General features: G+C 45.5%; 1 protein-coding gene across 3 annotated transcripts; it reads right to left on the bottom strand.

Annotated features, from left to right (window-relative positions):
- Window positions 1-5881: 5881 nt before the first annotated feature.
- LOC147433832 (uncharacterized) lies at window positions 5882-11952 on the bottom strand. Of its 3 annotated transcripts, none has more exons than XM_086490450.1 (5): window positions 11634-11952; window positions 8582-10268; window positions 7958-8334; window positions 7352-7412; window positions 5882-7041 (listed from the first exon to the last, which is right to left on the bottom strand). In XM_086490450.1, exons 2-5 carry the CDS (start codon window positions 10157-10159, stop codon window positions 6190-6192), a joined length of 2868 nt encoding a protein of 955 aa, XP_086346576.1. In that variant the 5' UTR covers window positions 10160-10268; window positions 11634-11952; the 3' UTR covers window positions 5882-6189. The 3 variants fall into 3 exon arrangements, with proteins under 3 accessions (XP_086346576.1, XP_086346577.1, XP_086346575.1); XM_086490451.1 differs by lacking the exon at window positions 11634-11952 and adding an exon at window positions 11006-11616; XM_086490449.1 differs by lacking the exon at window positions 11634-11952 and adding an exon at window positions 11127-11616.
- Window positions 11953-12612: the final 660 nt, after the last annotated feature.

Here is a 12612-nt window from a genome sequence, read left to right as displayed (position 1 = left end):
TTCCGCTTCTATGATTCTTCATAGGCTCACCAAATTCTAAGGCTTCCACCAAGGGTGCATCAGGAGTATTCTCTGTGACCTGCAACCTTTGAGCTGGCTCAAGTGACTCATTAGGTTTAGTTACTGTGGAAACATTGGAAGAGGGTGTAACTTCAGGCCAAGAGTGAATAGAGACTCCATAACAAGGCATAGATTTGGTAGCATCCAACCACTCCAACAGATCCTCATCTGACCCGTCCGGTGGAGTAGGCTGTTCCAATTCAAGGCTGGTTGCTAGGGACAAAGAACTATGTTGCACGACAGGATCCATGCCTCCTTCTAGGAAAATTGATTGCATCGGGGAGCCAGAAGTATGTATCCACATGGCATCGTTTCCCCAATCATGAAGTGCTTTAGTGTGTCGCAGCCATGGTCTGCCGATGAGCAAGGTAAATCCGCCCTCTACCTGTGGAAGACGAACCACAACAGAATCCAAACTAAAAGTGAAATTTTGTACCTGCAAAGGCATCTTTTCCACTATGCCCACAAGGTATACTGTCCTCTGGTCGGCCAATGTTAATGTGAAAGGGGCAGGTTGAGTAGGTTGCAGGACTAAAGCCATCATAGTGAACTCAGGCATCATATTGATGCCAGATCCACCATCCACAATTACTCTTGTAAATTGCTGCCGCAAGACAGACACTGTCAGGCGAGGGCTTCTATAATCAGTGAGGGGAGCAGCGGGATTGGATATCATATAGGACTCTGATGGTCGCACTGGGAGGTGCCCGCCACTAGGGCTTGCTCCGGGGTAAAGTGACTGAATAACAGCAAGGGTGTCACTTCTAAAACCCGCATCTAGTCGCACCATGTCATAGAGGGACACTTGTTGGAAGGTGTTCTTCAAGATTGTCTCTGTTGTAAGCTTTTCCTGTTCTACCAGTGGTTTCTCAAATACCTTGATCTTATGTAGTTCAGAAACCGATTCCAAGAAAGCTGCATCAAGATCGGAGAGCAAAGATTTGAATTCTTGCTTGCCACTGGGTGATGGCTTGTCAGTAGCTGAAGGCAGGGTATCCACTGTTGGAAGAATGTGTGGGGGAGTTGAACATGTTGGAATACTAAGGCCGAGAGCAGCTCTCTGGACCCGCGTGAGGACACCCGATGGCTCCTCAACCAATTACAGCTTATTTTGAGGGGTAACCACGTGGGTAGAAAGGGGCGCCTGAGGAACGGTGCTAACTGCTATCAGATAGAGCTTGCGAAAGGTAAACTCATTCTGGCTTTGACTTGGGTTCGAAGCCGTGGATGCATGAAGTTTAGGGCAATCCTTATTGTAGTGATCCTTCATTTCAAGGCAATGACGACAGGGAGGGGCCCCTTCGGGCAGAGGACATTTGCTTTGGTAATGACCATATTCCTCGCATTTGTAACACAAAATGGGCCGATTCAATGGGCGAGTGGAAGGACGAGGTGGTCCTTGCTCCTGGTGCATGGAGTTGGAGGTGGAGGCATAGAAGCTGTGAGGTGGGGAGGGAGCATGGGTGTGATAAAAGCTATGAGAGGAAAAAGTGCACTGCATACCTTGCATAGGAGGGGCTCACAATAAAGGTGGCATGTGGTGTGGATGGCCATAGGGAGAAACCATATTGGATGCTGGTGCTGGCCCTTGTTGAAGAGTAGGACCAAGACTTTGTTGTATTTGTCGCAATCCCTTGAGGTAGTAGCAGTCCTTGTCTCGTGTTCAGACTTTTCACACAAGTGGCAGTAAACCCGAAGGGGGCATTCCTGTGGAGGGTGCCCTGGAGAGCGGCATGAGCTACACCAAACCATAGCCTTAGTCTCCTCCTGAGACTTGAGCTCTTCTAGCTCGCGCTTGATCTGTTCCAATGCCTCATGATGTGGAGGCTTCTCCTATCTAAGAGAGAAGGACCTCTCCTCTTGAAGAGCTCGCTGTAACTTTAGGGCTTCTAGTTCCCTGCGTAAAGAAGTTAAAGGATCAGAAGAACTTTCCAAAAACACTGAAGGGGTCTCTACCTGAGGAGAGTTGGTGAACGGCTTCCTAGCTCCCTCTATCCTAGTAGCAACCGCGACAAACTCCTCCAGAGTGGCGTCGGGTCAGAGACTCTCTCTGAGTTTTTGATGAGAAGTTTTGGAAAGAGCCTTCTCCATCCACTTCTTAACCATAAATTCACCGAGTTGCTGGGGAAGCTTGGCAACCAGAGACTTGGTTTTAGTCATGAGTTCTGCAAAAGTCTCCTCTGGCTGGAGCACCATGTTGGCTAACTCATCCAACACCTTTTCCTGGTAGTCACCTGGCCTAAATGCTGCACAGAATTGTTGTCTTAAAGCTGCCCAAGTTGCAAAATGGTTCTCTGCAAACTAACTGTACCATTTATCTGCTAAGCCATCTAAGGTAGATGGAAAGAGTAACAAATACGCATCTTCCCTGTTAAGACCACGACCTCTACAGAGAGATACAAACCTCCTTGCATGATCGTCTGCATCTTCTGAGGGAGTGTCATGAAGGTAGGAAACTTGATGTTTACCTTGGCCAACACACTGGTCAATGCCTCCATGGCCTCTTGCTCAGGAGCCTCTTGCTCAATAGCTTGCTGTAACAAAATAGGGGAGAGCTTCACTAGGGAAGGTGACCTGGAAGATGTCGAGCTTGATGGAGGAATGGACGAGGCTGTATGTGGAGGTATGGGTGATGAGGTTGGTGGACTTCTCCCAGATACAAAGGGTTGACGCCTTCTGTTGTAGTACTTCAAAGGACTTAGTAGTGCGCTTTGACGCTCAAATGACCGCCTTGTATGTGTCATGCAGTGACCACAAACCCAACCAAACTTTCAGCAAGAAGACCCTTAACTCGCTGAACACAAGTCTAGACTCTACTAAACCAGGCGAGTGACTAGACCACCTGGCTGGACCAGGGACGAGGAGGGACTAGACAAGGGACGAGGAAGGACTAGACCAGGGACGAGGAAGGCCTAGACCAGGACGAGAGCTGGCTGGACCAGGGCGAGAGAGGACCACACCAGTTGGACTTGGGGCAAGAGAGGACCAGACCAGCAAGCTGCACAGCAAAAGGCAAAGTAGGCGAAGCTAGGTAAAAACCACCTAGCTTCTCGATTTGTACCTCAACAGAGAGTGAGACTTCAGTTGAGATCCCATCGTGGTCGCCAAAATGGGAGCACCTGTAGCACGGATAGTGTGTCGTGCTCTCTACAGTGGGTGCTCCTCAGTGCAATGTGCGTGACAATCTCACTCAAAACAGACTGAAAACAAAGGAACAATAGACAACAACTGAGTTCACAGAGGCACAATAGCAACAGACCACAACATATGACTCAACTATCTCAAAGAAAGAAATGATAAAGACTCTGGCGCGGCAACACACTCAACTCCAGCCCAGGACTTACGGGTACAATGGGGTGTCGAGGCTCAGTTGTGCAGGGATGGTGAAGACGTGCTGTGTGCATATACTCGCTACTCAAAACGACGACGCTCGACCCAACAGCTACTACTCATATGTACCACCATAAAGAGCCAACAACGGCTCATAAATGTCATCCATCTAATCTATCTCCAAATTGAATGGTGGTGACCTGGCCACGATATCCACTAGACCAATCCGTATCTCACGCTGCCATTTGTCATTGCCCAGCTTAGAGAGTCCGTCGAATGTGAACTAGCCTAGACCAACTGTACTAACTGTGTATCCTGTGAAAGTAACACTGTAGCCTGCTACAAATTGCTAAAGAGTCATGCCTACACTTTTTTTTTAAAATCATTGTGGGAGGTGAAACGACATTTCTAGGAAGTTTCACTTGAGGCTACGTCAAATTTTGATTTCTAATAAAGAGACCATTAAGATCATCTTGGTTAAGCTACATCTCATCTTCTTGATTTTGTTATATGCAATCTGAGTACTTACTCTCTTTCCTCCTTTAGAGATTAGCCAAGTACAAGCTATTATGTAGACCCTTTTTAGAGGAGCTTGGTTTTTTCTTTTCCCTTTTTAAATGAGACATTACACTTTACACACTTTATTTGATCCACTCCCATTATAGGCACTAACTGAAGCAATGGAGTTAGGGTCTATCACAAGAAGTTTTGGACAAATTCTCACAATATTTCCCACATTGCGACTTACCTCAACATCATGAGCTTCTATGAGGGAGGCGCTGCATACCTAGCTAGGTACGATTGGGGGCAGGGGACCGCCGCCCCAGTGGGGGGGGCCAGCGGTCCCCTGCCCCCAATCCTACCTAGCTAGGTATGGGGTGCCTCTCGAGCAGAAGCTCATGATGTTATGCATTGTATGAAAAACATTGAGAAAGACTCCATTTTCCTACAAGAGGAAATTTCTAAATCTTCTTGTGTGTAGACATTCCTATAGGCCCTATATCACTAATTTTTAAAAACAATGATAGAAAGCCGAGAGTTATAATAGCCACTCCCCACGATGAATCCTAAAACTAATTGTTGAAAACCATCTCATTTTCTACCATTCATAATATATAGTCAATTTAAAAATAGACAAGTTTACCGATAGGAGCTAGCTCGGTTGATTGAGTACTTGTCCTCGATCCCCTAGATGATGCGTTCAAGTGCGGCCGAGTGACCCAGTGAATGCCCTAAGGTGTCCTTAGTATCATCGCCCATTCGAACGTGGGTACTGGTTCAAAAAAGAAATAGGCAAGTTGAATTGTTCTTGTCAATGAAATAGTATTGTCCCTTTACATTGGGAATGGGGGCGTTTTGAAACTTGGAACGGGAATGCTTGTTGAGAGGAGTTCCAAACCAGAAGCTGTCGTGACGATAAGTCGAGGCGCGAGGGAGCTATATGGGCCTGCGGGCAAGCACCTACTACTACTACCCAACTGGGAAAACGCACAGAAACATACGCCAAAAGAACACCCTTTTTTTTTGGCTGAAGTGGAGGTACATAGTACATACTATATCTTGATTCTTGCATCTTCAATACTCTGCATCATGTGCTGAATCATATGCCATTGTCTGTAATGCATTTGCATCTGCAGGAAAAGGTAACACCGCACCCATCATCCCACCACATGGACCTGAGACCTCCTTTCTCCGTGGAATAAAGTAAGAACAATGAGGGATGAGCAACTATAGACCACGACCTTACTAACTGAGTCTCTTTGGAGTTTGATTCTAGGCCTTGTGGATGGGCACAATGGTGTGCATACTCCACTCCACTCATAGCCCTTCTACAAGTGCTCCATTCAATATGTGGGCAATGAAAGGGGCAAGAGTGTCAGCTTCATAGATAAGGCGCTCACTGTTCATGCATGTATGATACGCTGATTGACCATCACTGCAGTGAAGAAAGTGGATGTAGTTGGGTCTGGCTCTATTGCTTTGTATTGGTGGCTGTCTAGACGCATGGTAAAGTCTAAAAGCTGATATGATTGAAGGCATAAAAACTGATTAAATGCCACTAGAATTGCCTGCACCATCCATGAGTGTGCTTGGATCAGCCAAGCTAGGACTTTTCTACTCCAAATATCTTGGCGTGTGAAGTGATTAACCAATCTGCCAATTGTTTCTGAATAATTGACCATCGAAGGGGCTTCGTATTTTAAGTGGCCAATCACATGGGTCTCATGTCACCAAGCCATATACTTGATGCCAGTCCTCGACTCTCTCACACACATACACGTGCACCCATACATGCATGTACATTGATTTCTATCATTGCGTAGTAAAGTTATGTTTCTTCGACAAAGATCATGTTTGTCAATATGTAATTTCCTCCACTCGGCAGATTCTGTGTCATGACTGAAGACTACGTTCCTGTCCAAACCACATATGCCATACGACAGCAAGCCACAACATGGTTGTAAATCCATCAGTCACTGCAAGCAGCATGAAAAAGTAACTATCTTTACAAGGTAACCTGTTTTAATAAGTGTGCATATGGGATGCAGAGACTCACAACCTTCTTACAAGTAGATTTGCACAATGCTAATTTACATTGACAGTGGGATAATGGCAGCAATGCATTTCAATGAAGAGGTCAATTTCTTCAAGAAAGCAAAGCTTAGAAACGGGGGGATCCAAGGACTAGGTAGAAGGGAGAAAATAATGAGGAGCCTATGTTGAATTTAAATGCTCAGCACGGTGAGGAGCTTGCAAGCTTAAAAAAGCCGCCATCACCATATAGAGCAAATCCTGCCTCTAAACAACAAAGTCATGGCATAGCATGTGTGCAGGGAAGGGCTTTCTACTCTGAAGACCCAACACTTCATAGCCGTTCTCATTTACATTGTAGTAATCTGCAGAGCCATCCTCTTCTCGTCTGTTTGTCAATAGGTGCGGTGTGCCCCCTTGCGTCGCATAGTGTTGTTGGCCACCTGAAAATGTGAGTCCTTCACAATGTTGAAGACCTAGAGTGAGGGAAACACCCCCATTAGCAGCATAGCTGGCATTACCAAAGTTTTCGTGGCCGTATCTGTTCATGCCATTCAATTGATATGACCCATAACCAGCTAGATTCAATTGATCCGCTTGAACAAAACCGCTGTGCGTAGTGACACCATACGGCTCCTTGTAACTATCCTCTGGCCTGGTGACCTTGTTGTCGACGTCAATGGCACAGTCCATACTTGCTTTGGTGGTTTTGTACTCTGCTGCTAACAAGGAAGGTACATCCTGAGATGCAGGCCGCAATTTCATAGCTCCTTGTCGCATGCCCTCCTTCTCTTGAAGCAAGAGATGATCAGATGGAGATCCTGTACTAAGGATCCTACCTTGAAGCAAATCTGACGAGTAGCTTGCCACACCTTTCATATCACCAAAACCTTGGCCTTTTTCATCAGACAACTTGGGCTGTTTGAAAGGCTTGCTAAATTCACTGCTTGTCGCATCACCACTCATGCCTGCCATCTCTCCTTCTCCCCCGGAATCTTCATTACCGCCGCCTCCTTGGTCCGCTATCTCAGCTTCTGCTTCCTTTGTTTCCTCAATATACATTTCCTCCACCATAGGTTTCCAGAGGCGAACTCGAGCATTGATAAACCAGTTGGAAACCTGCAAAACCCTCAGTTCTCAGTGGGTAAGCTACTATGTTAACCATCAGTGTAGGCAATCCGCATTGTCTATGCAAATTTAGCAAAGCTTGGTTAGCTTTTAACAATTTAAGCACCTTCATTGCCAAAATGATAGGATGCCATTTAAAAACAGCAAAGGATTTGTCCAAATTAAAAGCCAATAATGTAAATTTTTTTGAGGTTTCTTCAGTCAAAAGGCCCGGCCACAACCTTCTACAACCACTCTTAACAACATCTACAAACTCAGACTTTGGTTCTACAATAATACAGACAAATACGCAGACACTGACCTGATTGCGGTTGAGTCCGGTTTGCTTTGCAAGCATTATTTTATCAGCATCTTTTGGATACCTATTGAAAAAATAGGGAGATTCATCAGTAACACCCACAACAGATTATTGTCAAAGTCTGTCACAAAGCAATACAGCCACAGGGAAATTCCTCCCACAATGCCACAAAAGGGAGCTTATGTTTGCATTAGATTAGACCGTCTCTTGAGGAATGCTGATTCACTACACTACATGTAAGTGCAAAACAACGTGATTTGAGTTCCTGATGTGAAAAGGTAAGCTTATGATTTTATGCAGATTATAAAACAATTGTGTACAGCACTCAAGGTTCAAAGACAGCTGAGGAATTTATACACGCTTGCACAAATAAGGGAACAAGCAATCACTGACACTTATTAGCAGATAATGCAACAAATGACCAGCCTGTGCACGAAAGCCTACCATAATCTTCGCATGTAAATATACATATTGACCCTATCATTGCACAAATTGCCTCAAAAACATTTTCAGGCAGATGCGAAATCATGCAATGATTCCGTGAAGTATTTGCAGTATGCAAACTTAACAATATCAGCTGAAGAGTAAATGTTAGATAAACAGGCTTACGGGTGAAGGAAGTGCTCAAAAAGCCAAGCTCGGAGGATGGACACCGAATGCTCTGGAAGGCCTCTTTGAGGCCTCCAAGCTTGCTGCTGCATCATTCCAAGCTGCCGCAATGCGCGCTGCTGTCGCAACTCTTGATCAATGAAGCGTAATTTTGAAGTCTGCCCCCTTGTAATACCAGAAACCTCTTCCTCACCAAGTGCTTTGCATGTGGCTTGAATCTGCCCAGTGATGGCATCTCTGAGGCATCGGAAATGCTTGGAAATGGTTTGGAGGGCGAGTGCTGTGTATGCAGCAGCCGCGCCCAAACCAGCCGCAGACTCAAATGATGTTGCTACTACTTGCATTTGATGGTAGTACTGCTTGTACCTCCGATCAACCTATAAAAATAGAGGCAAGCCAAATGAACCGTTGATATAATATACACAAAAGAGGCTGCAGCTGTAAATTGATTGCCAAAAGAAAAAGGTTGCATCTTTGAATGCTACCAAAGTAGCTTTTTAATGTATGCTACCAAGTAAAGGAACAAGATTTCTACTCTACAAGGTTACCCCAATGTGATCACGTAATGTCACACATTTCTTAAAAAAACACAGCTGGAAAAATTCACTGGACAACAACACTAACCTCATCCCGCATTCCCACAAGTTTCGCCCGCTTTGCTTGGAGCTCTTGCCTGTCTGCTGATGATAGCTCTACAACTGTCTCTGCGAGATTTTCTGAATTGCCTGGCATGCTGGTGGAAGTAGTGGCGGTGCCAATGGCCTCGGCCTCTTTCCCTCCATTCCAGCTTATTAGAGCCGTCTTTGGTGATTCCATCACAACATTCACACTCTTCATGAATGAGCTATCATTGCCTGAACTCAAACCGGTCGTCCATGACTGCGACTTTGAACGTTTCAAAGTACTGCTTTTCAAGCCCTGCCCAACACTTACAACTTCATTCAGCAATTCTTGTGCAGGCTTTAAGTATTTGGACCCATAGCTTCCAACCGTGAGATGGCTTGCAAACAAGTCCACATGTCGATTATCTGCGGCATTGAGCTGGGGATGATACCCAGCTCCCAACATGTTTTCACATGAGGGGATGGTAAATGAGCCTCCTACATTATTGCCGGTACACTTATTGGAGGGAAACATTCCCTCCTTGCTCAAGCCATCTGAGCCTGCGTTAGACAAACCATGGAAAAAATTGGTGGTAGGCTCATTTTGTTGTATTGAAAAGGAGTGCAACTGTTGCATAACTGATGGTTGCTGTGGGGAGAGGGAGAGGGAAAGAATGTGACCAGCACTTGATGGTGCTTGCAAGTTGTCCATATTCACACCATGTGCTGTCGCAACATTGTTTGCAAACAAAGGTGCCTGCTCATGATATGTCGACGCATTTAAACTTCCCACACCAAAATGAGAAATGTCAGATGTAGAGAGCTGTCCTGGCTTCATTAAGTTAATGTGAGTGCCAATTTCCTGATTGCTTTCACCAACGTGGCCAGAAGGTAGGAATGAGAATTCGCTCCCACCACCCCAATTGTACCCTTGATTGCTGGTCCTCTTTGAGTAGAGATCCGCTGATGTATTTTGATGGCTTAGCTCTGTGTTAGACAAAGTTGCCATGTGAGATGGGTGTGAGTATGAGGTTTGGTTCACAGCTGAAGGAAGAGTAAATCTAGCAAAGTGTTGTTGATGTTGCTCTGAGCTCCCAAGAGGGCTACCCTGCCCACCACCAACAGCCCCTGTTCCAGTATTATACAAGACCATGTTTCCGGTATTTGATGAATCTCCATAGCCGGTAAAGTTTGAATTCATGAGATGAAGAGTTTGCAAAGCCTCTGATTGAGCATTGGGCCCAGAGATGTAAGCAGACATGTTGGGCGTAAAGTGAGCAGGGGAGGAAGAATCTGAACCAAACATAGATTCACTAGCGACACTCGCTAGTAGTGCTAGTCTATCAACAGTAGAGTGAGATGTCTCTTGTTGGGCCTGATGAAATCCTCGATTTTCGAGGATACGTCGAGCAGTGGGAGTATTGGTCCAGTTCTCTGTCTTGATGGATGTCACAGTTGATTCACCTGCCGAAATACTTCCGTCTCCGGGGCTCTCAGACTGGCCACCCACTTGTGCTGTGTATAGGTAGTGTGGAATGGTTGCGGAATGCATTAACAGCTCAGTCGCATTTGGGAATCCAAAAGGAGTTGCTGAGCTCATATGGCTTCCTTATGTGACAATATAAAGGATGCGACCGGGCGTGTGTTCTGGTATATGTTTAATGTTTATGCAGCCTCCTACGTCATGTCATTACTAGCTTACTTACTCCCTGCAACAACATATGGCACACATAAGATCTTGGCCTTGAAACATGATCATCATTCATGAGGCATCAACCACCATAATAGTTGTGAAGAAGCTAATACACTCAGAATAGGTCAAAACAGAACACCCTGTTTTTCTCTTCTCAACAACATTGTCACCCACCCCACCAAGAGGAGAGGACTGAGCAGGACTTAACACTTGCATATAACCAACCCAGGTAGGAAAACAACCTTTCTCTTCCAAGGAAAACCATCACCCATATCCTGTCATGGCAGGAGAGTGGGCAGCACTCATATCATGGTCATAACAGAGGGAGTGTATTATGTGTTATCAATCCTTTATGATGTTAAATGTCAAACCATTTTCTAAGCAATTTATCTGTTTTTCGCAAATCATTATATCAACATATATCAGGGGAGGGCCAAGAACTGGCTGTGGGACAGCCGCAGCCGCAACCACAGCAACAGACTAACGCAAGCGCACACCCGTGAATTTTCAATCATTGGAAAGACCACAACAGAGGTGTCAAATGAACCTCAAAGCAGAGCTTCCGAGAAATCTCTACGCCTGAAAGTGATTAGCCCTAACAATAATCTAACAGCATACAAGACGCAGACTCCAAAAAAAATTTGTTGGTAATTGTGCGGAGGAAGAAACAAAAACTTTGGAAGCAAGGCGGCAGAGCAAGCTAAAGGCAGATGAATTACAGATAAGAGAACTCAAGGGGAGGGAGAATCATACTTGAAAAGATGAAATTGATGGATGGAAGGCAGGTAATTGAGTAAATAAAAGTTATGCAGAAGGCCTGGAGGGTACCTTGAACTCTGTGTTATGTTAGAGCGAGAAAATGAAAGGTGTGTACCTTGCTAAGTTTTTGAAAAAGAGCCATAATTCCACAGTGAGGGGGAGCTTGAGAAGCAGGAAGGCACATCATGTGAATGCTTTCTAGGTAGCTTTCATGAGGGAGATATGTGTGCGTGTGTGTGGATGTGAGCGTTTGTGTGAAAAGAAATTTGGGAAGGGAGGCTATGGAAGCTTGAATGTACTCAAAAGGCAAACTTCTCTTCTCAAACCACTAAAAGGAGTGCAGGAGGGCGGATGGGTAAGTATGAATGTACACATACACACACACTTACACACAGAGAGGGTACTGCTTAGGAGTCTCTATCTCACCGGGGAAACAGAAAGAGAAAGGGGATCCTTCCTTGAAAACAGAGAAGAAGCCCAAAAGGAGGGGGATCATGGAAAGCTTCTTATCTCAGGTGTAGTGAAGAGCAGCACATCATCATCAAGCTCAATCATCAGCCAAAAACACACACACACACAGAGAGAGAGAGAGAGAGAGAGAGAGAGAGAGAGAGGCGCTTACAAGCAGCCAACCCTAATTGATTTGATGGGCAGAGCTTCCAACATTAGAATTTTGATTACCCACAGAAAGGGAAGGGCACCACGGTCTCCCAGGACTTGTGATGTGAACCTCCTGCCCCTTTTACTCGTGTGAGTGAGGGGGATGAAGAGCAGGGCATGAGGGGGAGGGGGGCAAGGCAAAAAGGGGGCAAACACCTGCCAGGCCAGGACTCAGGAGGATAGAGATGGAGGGGAGATTGTGTATATTTCTCAATGCTCCTGTCATGTGGCTTTTTGAGTGTGAGGGAGAGAGAGAGAGGGGGAGGGATGTCTGTGTGATGTGGCACCTTATGTGTGTGGGGGTGGGATAGAGAGAGAGAGAGAGTGTGTGTGGAGAGATTTGGTCTCCTTCAACTTGATTGTATAGTATGTGCTCCACTCACACTATGGGTGTGTGAACTTGTGAACTATTTCTCTCTCTTTTCATAGTCCCAAAGTTTGAAATGAAGGAAGAAAGATTTTTCAAGAGACCACCTACCCTCTAGGCTCTTAGACTCTAGAGAGAGAGACTAGTCAATAGATTAGAGAGAGAATCTAATTAAGACATAAAAGGAGACACTGGTAACACTCTCTCTAGAGTCTATGACAAGAGAGCCTTTTGAAAGCGGAGCTTAGGGCATGGTCACGCGAGGTTTAGTTATTTGTAAGCCTCGATAGCTTTGACGATGGCAAGCACGGCAAGTCAGAAGGCGACGGGCAAATACGTGTAGTGAGAGAGAGTGTGAGGATGCAACGAGGAGAGAGAAACAAAGGGCAAACCGGCAAGAGACGGGTTTAGTTTTCTAACTATGCCGAAAAAGGCATAGTTAGCCTACGAAGCCGGTTCACTCTTGCAAAAAGCTGATTCGTGTCAGTGGTTATCGGCTCAGCCTATTGAAAACTAAGCCTCGCGTGACCATAGCCTTAGTCTAGTCTATAATTTCACATGAGTGTATTGTCTA

The sequence above is a fragment of the Adiantum capillus-veneris genome, chromosome 19 (genome assembly GCF_014529385.1).
Source record: "Adiantum capillus-veneris isolate H3 chromosome 19, ASM1452938v2, whole genome shotgun sequence".
Classification (NCBI taxonomy): Eukaryota; Viridiplantae; Streptophyta; class Polypodiopsida; order Polypodiales; family Pteridaceae; genus Adiantum; species Adiantum capillus-veneris.
Note: the sequence above shows the minus strand (reverse complement) of the source record. Positions and strands in the feature narration are given on the sequence as shown.

Bases quoted from the DNA above. Each gene is read 5' to 3' on its own strand.
- LOC147433832 (XM_086490450.1), bottom strand. From the start codon at position 10,159: ATGAGCTCAGCAACTCCTTTTGGATTCCCAAATGCGACTGAGCTGTTA. The intron at 8,335-8,581 runs GTTAGTGTTGTT...CTATTTTTATAG, and splicing joins TTGTGGGAATGCGGGATGAG to GTTGATCGGAGGTACAAGCA. The intron at 7,042-7,351 runs GTCAGTGTCTGC...AGGGTTTTGCAG, and splicing joins CCGGACTCAACCGCAATCAG to GTTTCCAACTGGTTTATCAA.